Source organism: Sinocyclocheilus rhinocerous, unplaced genomic scaffold (genome assembly GCF_001515625.1).
Source record: "Sinocyclocheilus rhinocerous isolate Xijiao unplaced genomic scaffold, SAMN03320098_v1.1 scaffold1012, whole genome shotgun sequence".
NCBI lineage: Eukaryota > Metazoa > Chordata > Actinopteri > Cypriniformes > Cyprinidae > Sinocyclocheilus > Sinocyclocheilus rhinocerous.
Window position 1 is genome coordinate 156,083 of NW_015640039.1, and position 10,306 is coordinate 166,388.

Genomic DNA, 10,306 nt, shown 5'->3' on the forward strand with positions numbered 1-10,306 from the left:
GCTAAATAAAGTAACAATTTAATAAATGCTCTTTTTTTTTTTTCGGAACAAAGTAAGAAAATTATTTTAAAAATACTTAATTATTACATTTTGAAGCCTTATATATAACTTTTATTATATTATATTATATTATATTATATTATATTATATTATTTTTGAAGCCTATATGGAATTTTTGTGATATTATTTCAAGCACGTTTGTCTCAAATTCTCATTACTGTAATATAAAAACATTCAAAATATACAAGAAAAAAGGTTTACTTGTTAATTTAATACAGTAAAGAAAATCATTCTGTCCAACAACAGAATGACAAAGAAAGAAACATACCATTTTTGTAATTTTTTTTTTATTATTATTATTTTTTTTGTTCACTTAAATTCATGTTTACGTTTTTTTTCTTTCCTTTAATTACACCAATGACATTTTTATCGTTTTCCTCTTATTTGCATTTTATCAGGCTACTGACAGTTGGGAAGGGGGTTTAAATGTGCTTTACTGTATGTGACAACACCAAAAAGCTTAATGGCATTTAAAATAATAAATTATTTAGAATGGTTGATAAAATATGATGTGGACGTGTTCTTGACAGTTTTAGTGAGATTTAGCCATCATTAAGAGAAGGAACATCTGGCTTCATAATGAAGGATGTGAAGTACACCTCTCTACACATCTGCTGTATGATTCCTCTTGTACTGAATAAACTCCATATTTACATCCATGAGAGAAACTAATCCAAATCCTCCGCTAAAGCCATGCAGCAAACAGACCAGATTCTTCAGATGAAGTTGACTTTCTGCTTTGTGAAGTTTGTGGAAGTTTGCAGACTGCCGTCACCATGTCTATGTTTCTTTGGGGAAACTGGTGTGCTTGCTGTGTACCTGCTGTGATTGTTATTGTTCTAATTCCCTGGTTATTTTCCCATTTCCATATTCTCAGATTTTGAGTCATGGCTGTATCCTGGGATTAGACAACATTTGTGATAATCAGCGCTCTTACTACACGGTTAGACAATGAGGATTTATTAGAGGGTCAAGTGTAGATGGAAGAGATATAATATAATATAATATAATATATTATTTTATATAAAATAAAAACTGCTGCTGGTCTTGGCTACATTTTTACAACCCCCCCAAAAACAACATCTATTCTATTATATTATATTCTATTCTATGTATTATATACTATATTTATTACTGTATATTCTATAATTATTGTATCATATTATATTATTTAAATTAGAATAATATTATTAGTGGTATATTTAATATTATACCACTTGTAAAATATAAAAATACATTAAATGTTCAGTAAATTAAAAATAATAATATAAAAATAAAATGTAATGATTGAATTTAGTTGTTTAGCTGAATTGTTTCTGTTGTATTTACAACAGATAGCTACATTTTAATGTCTTTTTTACTATTACTTTTGAACAGGATTATGTCACATGCATATTGGCTTAGAGCTTGGTTTAAAGTTTTGTGAGCATATACATCATTGGATCAGTGAACATCTCTAATCCTGACCTCAGGCCATCCTCATCGTCACAGCACATGTTCTTCCTCCCCGTTTGCTTATGCTTCGACACTTCTTTTACAGCTGCGTAATTTATTTCATTAGAAAGCTCTGTCATTCCTCGTCCGTTCCACCTCATCCAGGCATCCATTTTTATTTCCATCTTCTTGTCTGCTTCCTTCTCGCTCTGAATAAACAACTTACCTCATCACCATTGTTGTGCCTCTGTTCTCTTGCTTGTCAAAGCGCCTCCTCGGAATTCAATTACCCAACTGTTGTTTTATGATGTTGTCTTGTCAGCTGATGACGGATTCATTATCTCATCACTCCGCTTGACAAGACTGTCACAACGCTCTCTTTGCCTTTTATTCCACTGCTCACGCTCGGACTGCAAATGTATCCGCTCGCTCTCGTCTCCAGTCCTGCCTGTGATCTCCACTGCCATCTGCTCCATGGCTGAGCTCATCGTGCCCTCAGACTGCTGGAAAACACTGAAACCCCGCTGTTGTGATCCTGTCAAAGACTCCATTGTGTTTTGCAGCAGAGGCCTGTTAACGTTTGATATGACTAAATATTTATGCACACAGCGGCAGAATACGGTAGTCAGTTGTGTTTGTATTGTTAAATGCAGCTCTGATCACATGCACTTTTGTTTAGGATATTTTTTGCTGTCAGTCACTAATGTTGGGACTGTCAACCTCTCCAGGTTATGGAAAATGGCAGAAAAAAAATAGACAGACAAACAGTATTTATAAAAAAAACAAAAAAACATTTACATTTTTAATAACATTAATAAGATTTTTGAAAAATTCCAAATAAAATTCCAACCAGGCTTCCAAATAAATAAAATAAATATATGTTTAATATTTTAATATACATTTTATTGTTAAACAGGGTTTATGTCACTTGTAAAGTGTGTGTGTGTATGTGTATATATATATATATATATATATATATATATATAGGTTTTTTTTGTAAATTGTGTTTAGCAATAGTACTTTTTTAAGATAGTAATCTTTATACATTTTATAAAGTTGTATATATGTTTATATTTTTCTTTTACCATTTCTAGTTTTTGCTACAATTTGAGTATTTCATCTAACGTTTATATTTATAAAATGGCTTAAAAAATTATATAAATTATTTATAGGATTTTAAAAAAATGACCAGGCTTCCAAATAAATTAAATAAATATATAGTTCAGTCATGAAACTCTAGATGGCACATTCTGACGGGGTGTTAACGTAACTGATGATATTCAGAGAGTTAAACGACTTGGCACAAGCTGATTGGTTCATGCTGCATATGCAGCCAATGAGCTTACTGCCTTCGTAGCAGATCTATTCCGCCAAGACCAGTTACATTAACATTGTCATATCCATCACCATGCTAAAATCTTCAGAGAGTTGTCATGATTGAAATTGAATATTCTTCGCATTAAACCACCAATTTGAAAACGAAAGGAAGAAAATCTTTACATCTTTACTTTACATGACAATGTGGTTTCACCAAGGAGTAAAAAATATGGGTTAAAATATATTTAAAAGAAAATGTTAGAAAAAATAATATTATTTATTGTTGTGTAGTATATTTTAAATATATGTTATATAACAGTTTTATTGCTTGTCGTTGACAGCTGAATAAAAGTTTATTTTGGACCTTAGAGATGGTTATATATTATATAATATAGGCCTTTACTTAAAGGCAGGGTATGTGATTTTTCAAAAACACTTTAGAAAACTGATTCGGGCCGAATAGCAAAACAAACAGAAATCGCTTACTCTGCCTTTAAATCTGGTGGAAAATCTTGGCAATTTCTCATATTTTATAGTGCCATGAGAGACATAAAAAGTGGTACATCAAAAGACAATCCTTTCTATTCCTGTTACTTAACCCTCAGACAAGATCATTTTGTGTTTCATAATGCATTATGCAGTCCTATCTTTTCGTCTCCCAGTTCATTATGCATGTGTGTTTGTGGTGTTTCTCTGTTCTTTCAGAAATGTTATGAATAAAGGGTCTGCAGATTCATTTAGCATTCATTCGTTTGTTAGAAAATAAACTTTAAAAAAAAAACACGCTCTGGGAATAGATCTTGAAGCTGTACACTTCTCTTGTCTTGGTTTGATAATGGCAGTGAGTTTGAAGTGAACATTCGCTGCAGGAGGTGCTTTGAGAGGGAAAGGTTCGTTCAGGGTGAGGGCAGGTTACTGGACGACTCTTTGCTCACAGTCATTGTTCAGAGAGGATTTTAAACTCAAATTTGGTACTTTTTCCAGAGGTGACCTTTTGAAACATCAGAATTTTCAATTAAATGTTGAATGTGGATATCAGGAAGAAAAGGACACGCTATCTTAACAGTGTCAAACTAACAAGAGTTTTTGGAGAAAAGTTATTTTTGGAGTATAAAGTTTCTACTTGTACATAAAACTGCTGTGTGTGTATGTGTGTGTGTGTGCGTGTGTGTGTGTATGTGTGTGCTTCAGGTATCCACTACGTTATAGGGACAAAATTATAAATCATACAGAATAAAGTCTTTAAAAAAATCTAAAAATGGCAGTAGTTTTGTGTTTAGGGTAAGGGGATAGAAAATACAGTTTGTACAATATAAAAGCCATTATGCCTGTGGAATGTCACCATAAAACATGGACATATGTGTGTGTATGTGTATGTGTATGTATGTACAGTGGGTACGGAAAGTATTCAGACCCCCTTAATGTGTGTATGTGTGTGTGTGTGTGGCAGAGATTCTATAAATTTTTTAAATTTGTCTCTTTTGCTCACCAAAGCCATTTTTAATCAGAAATACAGTAAAAGCAGTAATATTGTGGAAATTTTGTTACAATGTAAAATAACCATATCTAAAAACGTAATATTCTTCTGATGCAAAGCTGAATTTTCAGCATCATTACTCCAGTCCGGTTTGAATGTTCGCCGGTTCCCGCCTCCTTCTTCACGATCTACGAACTACGTTACAGTTATATTAAAAAAATGTCCTGGCTCTTCCAAGCTTTATAATAACAGTGAATGGATGTTGAGATTTTGAAGTTCAATAAAGTCCATCCATTCATCATAAAAAGTGCTCCACATGGCTCCGGGCGTTAATAAAGACCTTCTGAAGTGAATTTATGCATTTGCATAAGAATAACATCCATATTTAAATCTTTGTAAACCGAAATCTCTAGCTTTCTGTAACTTTTTGCATTCATGAGAGAGTGGCGTTTTAGCGGATGATGTAGGATGTAGGCGTAGCGTTAGCTCCGGTGAGAAGTGACGAATGCGGAAGCACAGAGGAGAGAGCAAAACAAATGTTCTGCATCACGTCCTACGTCCTGCATCATCCACTGGAGCGCCATTCTCTCATGAGCGTGCGTATGACAGTTAGCGGAAGCTAGAGATTACGGTTTATAAAGTATGTTTTACTGCAGAAGCCGACAAGTGTCCTTGTTGTTTGTGAACAGAGCTGACAAGTCCTTTTTAGTGAATCAGTGCGCTGTATTCAGGTCAGGTGACAAGGCTGCTAGTCATTTCAAAAAGACGTGCTAGCTGAGAGGAGTTTCGTCAAAGCTGACTAAAAGTGATCGAGGATGGCCCCTGGAGCCATGTGGAGTATTTTTATGATGGATTTATGCACTTTATTTTGCTTTAAAATCTCTGCCTCCATTCACTGTCATTATAAAGCTTGGAAGAGCCAGGACATTTTTAAAATATAACTCTGATTGTATTTGTCTGAAAGAAGAAAGTCATATGAAGAGTTCATTTGCAAAAAACGATAAGCACCATCTTTAAAAAAAAAAATGAACTGACTGCCGTGTGTTATTCTCCACATATAGCGCAATCTGAACCCTAAACACATTTTGTCAAAAAAGCCGGTTTTGTCCACTTTCAAGGCATTGCGAGTTTATGTTTTACTGCAGAAGCCGACAAGTGTCCTTGTTGTTTGTGAACAGAGCTGACAAGTCCTTTTTAGTGAATCAGTGCGCTGTATTCAGGTCAGGTGACAAGGCTGCTAGTCATTTCAAAAAGACGTGCTAGCTGAGAGGAGTTTCGTCAAAGCTGACTAAAAGTGATCAAGGATGGATAATTTTGATGAACTTGATGAACCCCCGATATCTTCTTTGGGGCTTAATAGGAAAATAAAAGCTGAAACTTTTCACGGAAACTTGCAAAAGCAGCACATTACAATGGTGAGGGAAAAGCCCCGTGTATTGCATGTAATCACAACAACAACATTTGTCAGGCATCTACATTGTCAGCGGAAGAGATTACAAAGATTAAACGAGTGTTTTTGTTTAACTCTGAAACTTGAAATGTGGAATTATCTGCTTTTGCCAAAAAAAAAACACTGTGGAGTTATTTGCTGTTGCTATAAAACAAACTTTTAATACATGAAAAAACATACTTTTAATGAACTTTAATTTTGTAAGTTACCTGTTATTCTTAATCAAAACAACCCAACCCAGCGAGACTGAATGTCAATAATTATTTAAAGGGGTCATCGGATGCCCATTTTCCACAAGTTTATATAATTATTTAGGGTCTTAATGAAAAGTCTATAACATACTTTGGTTAAAATTTCTCAGTGGTAGTGTAAAACACCCTTTTTACCTTGTCAAAAACAGCTCTGCAGACATCAACCCGTTTTGTTGCATGTTGCTTTAAATGATAATGAGCTCTGCTCACCCCGCCCCTCTCCTCTGTGGGATGATGAGCCGTGCTCTGAGAGACTGTTTACTTTAGCTGCGAAACTTGCTAACTAGCATGTTATTAGGAAAGGCGATTTCAAATATTCATTAAAAAAAACCTTATACTCGCTGCTTCTGTAGGTGAAGCTGGATCACGAATGATTCGTGCGAACATAGACGCACATTTAGGTAGATTGGGAGGTGCATTCCCTTCACAAACAAACTTAATCCACTGCGTCTTCAGCGACTCAGATGTCGGGAGTCAATGATGGCTGCTATGTTCATTATTACATCCAACAACAGAACACCTCAATCGCTTAGGAGCCATTCTTTTCTACGCCCCGCTCCAGCGTCGAAACAATGGCGGTCGGACTGTTACAGCTCACTCAGGGTGGGTCTAAGGTAAAATGTCAGTGTCAATCAACTATCGTGGGAGGGGCCTTCGTCCGTGTGACGTCAAACAGCCAAGAAGCTGAGAATGGCCTGATTTGAAAAAGGGGATACTATTTTTAGGGATTAAATAAATACCACTGGGTGGATTTTTATCATTGTAGGGTAGATGTGTACACACACTGCCAACACACATTTATGTTCAAACAACATGTAAAAGTGAATTTAGCATCCGATGACCCCTTTAAAAAGTTGAACTCTTTTGACTTACCGGCGCAACAAAATGTTCAAAGTGGCTGTGGCCACAAGGAAACACAAAAAACTGTATTTCTGTCAGACACTCAAACCAACTTGGTCAACAATAACTAGCTTTCGGACGTTCTTGCTTACTGCTCTGCGCTTTGCTCCCTATTTCTGTACTTTTCTCGGATTTTTCTAAGATTTTTACTTCAGCAGATCAGCACAGTGCTCAAACAACACATTTTTGGCACAAACACTAAAACTAAAAACTCTTTGGGACTGGAATAATACCACGAAAAAGAAGACTTTGCCTCCCACTGCCAGCAGCTTACATTCCGGAGAAGGGAAAACACAGCTGCCCACATTCAAACAGAAGAGAAAGAAAATGCCTCCTGTTGAATCTACTTGCTGCATGAACTGCTGCAAACTTCTACAAAGGATTGCGGTTCTTGAAACAAAGTTACTTGCTGGACTTCCAAAACAGGCAGAACACTCAGCAGACCGTCGTTACGGACCCCCTCAGCATACAGCCGGTAAGGCCCGTGAATCTAGTGAATCTCAACAGTTTATGCCAAGTGTAGAGGAACAAACCGAAACTGACTGTCACACTAATCGATGGCACAAACAGGGAGCGAGACCCAAAGGCAGTAGAGACATCAGATTGTCACGAGTTTCTCTTCAGTCTGTAAGAAACTTCTCTATTGTGTTTAATTGCAGGCAATGAGTTTGGCCATCCGGAATGGCTGGATTTTCCCCGAGTCGGCAACAATGAGAGTTATCATTACGCCCGCCGGCAGTTCAACCTCGTAGACTTGGATCACCTGCGTTACCGGCAGCTGTACGCTTTCGACCGAGACATGAACCGCACGGAGGACAAGTATGGCTGGCTGGCTGCTCCCCCGGTGCGAAAAAAATACCTTGTCTTTCTTCCCAGTTCCAGTAAATATTACTTTCTCTGTGCGTATCACCAGAGTTTGGCTTGCTTTTTATCATCTTCCATGTTCTCAATCCACCGTCTCTCTCTCATTCTATCTAACTGTCTTTATGTGCAGCATAAAAGCATTTTTTTTTCGTCACCAGAACATCTGCCATTTCACTAAAACAACTATCAGTCCCTAACCAGCCCTGCAATCTCATTACTCAGGCACTTTTTATACATCTTTTCACTCTGCCATATGGAAGATCCGTATATGAATTATTAGCTGAGGAAAACAATCTGGCTCGTTGATATGATTCAAAGTTATGAACGGACTGATTTACTGCTGTCGGCCGTGAAGGAGTGAAAGATGGAAGGCAGTGGCAGCTTGTCTTTAAAGAATGTTCCAGATAAATACAACAAACTCTATTGACAGGATCTGAGTCACGAAGGACAGAAAATAATTTCTCAATTCAGAAAAAACAAACCGAAAGTTTTACGGTAATGCACTTACAGTTGGACAAGGCATTCAGGGGATTTCACAGAAAAGCGAAGTTTTTGTTATTCTGTACAAAACGTTTGTTATTTGAGATTTAAGTCTAAATCGTCCTTTTGAAGTGGAACTACTTTACTTGATGGATGAATTCAATGTGATTTCAAGTGGATGGAGTTTCTCTGAATGATTCAATCTCAATTCTTTCAGGTGGCCTTGCACATAAAACGTTTACAAATGTTTACCGCGTTTACGTGGTCATGACATGGCTGTACTTACGAAACAGTGTGAATTTTGATGTTTATCCCATTTCAGTATCTTGCAGTTTTTTTTAAATTTTTTTTTTTTATAAGTATTATTTAGATACTATTATAGTATTTATTCATATTTTGAATTAGCTTTTATTTTTATATTTTCAGTTTTCATTTTAATTTTTGATTACATTTAGTTAGTTAGTTAGTTAGTTATTCATTTCTATTTTATTTTATACAGTCTGATCAAATGGGACCAATCGGATAATTCCAGATAGATAGGTAATGTTACATGCCAATAATAATATTAATATGTAATTAATAGCATGTTCTCGATAACTAATTATAAGTACACTGTAAAGACAATATCCAGTAATTTTACAGACATTTCCATTAACTCTAAAACAGAACACAATGAAGTGCAAAATTCTAAATACAGAAAAATAAATATGGAAAATTCCTTCATATTAATACAGTTCATTGTGCCATATTTTTACAATCTTTAATGGTGTAAATAGTAATTATTAGTATTTTAGTATACTTATTAGTATAAGTAATTATATATACAGTATATATATATATATATATATATATATAAGCAAGTAATGCAAATAAATAGCATTGGTAAAAATGTGTCACTGTCTGTAGTATACTGAACACAACTCAAAAAAATGACCAGAGTCATACACGACTTTCTAGCGAAAGTGAATCTAGCAGTACTACTCCCTCTCATTCTGCACCAGTACAAATACGTGCACGCATTACGCGTTTTGCTTGCTTGAGTGTTTCTGCATTAGGCTATATGAGTGGCTTTGGAATATAAATCGCAGCACGTTTCAGATGAAAAAAATGCGACTTCTATTTCTGAAAATATCACCGTTAGGAGATTTATAATGAGTGGTTCCCTGCATTATTACAGCAAAGCATGTGATTACAGTACTAAGTCGCTGCAATGGAGCAGCTCTAATGCTATTAAATTAAAGATGATGTACCATAGAGCAAAAAAATGAACAGTGAAAGTAACAAAAACTTGTAAAATACATTTTAATGGGCATAATGGGCATAATTAATAACCGAAGGATATACAGTGAAACCAAAAACGATTCAGAGACCAGATATAATTTTTGAAATTTTTGATCTAGTGGGTGCAGGACACTATAGCTCATTTATGTAAGTGAGGATAGCAAATAAAGTAAAATGTGACAAATTATACCCAAAAATTCTGCATACAGTGGACTACCAGTAAAACTGATACAAATTTGGGTCCAAAAATTATTCAGACCGAGTCTGGGAAAAAAACTGAAGTTGAGGTTTGCATGAAGCTGGATGACAGCATGCCCAGGAGACTACAGGCTGTCATTGAGGCTAAGGGTTGCCCGACAAAGTATTCATAGTTGTGTAAATACTGTCATACTAACAGCTGTCTGAATTATTTTGGTTGATTGTAATCTATTACATACCTTTCTATCAGAATTATCTAGCATTATCAAGATGAATTTGTTCTGACACAGTTTAACTCTGAGTTCTTGTCATATTTTATTACCATTTTCTAAACTATAACGAATAAACTGTGATAATGTGAGAAATGTTGAAGGTGTCTGAATAAATATTGGTTTGACTGTATCTATTTGATAAATGAAGTTAACCAACTAACATTATACATACCCTTTTGGTTTCTGTACCCAATATTTAAAAAATGTACAAATGCAATAAAAATACCGGTATCGGCATCGGTATCGGCAAGTACCAAAAATAAAAGTATCGGTATCGGGCGAGTACTGGAAAAAGTGGTATCGGTGCATCCCTAGTAAAAAC

At 35.4% G+C, this 10,306-nt stretch overlaps 1 protein-coding gene across 1 annotated transcript in view; it reads left to right on the forward strand.

Annotated features, from left to right (window-relative positions):
• The window catches only part of LOC107752276 (1,4-alpha-glucan-branching enzyme-like), a 192,494-nt gene that overhangs the window by 123,202 nt on the left and 58,986 nt on the right, over nucleotides 1-10,306 (forward strand). Inside the window, exon 13 of the mRNA XM_016568208.1 lies at nucleotides 7,549-7,733. Within this exon, the coding sequence (XP_016423694.1) occupies nucleotides 7,549-7,733 (185 nt within the window). The remainder of the gene's footprint in view (nucleotides 1-7,548; nucleotides 7,734-10,306) is intronic.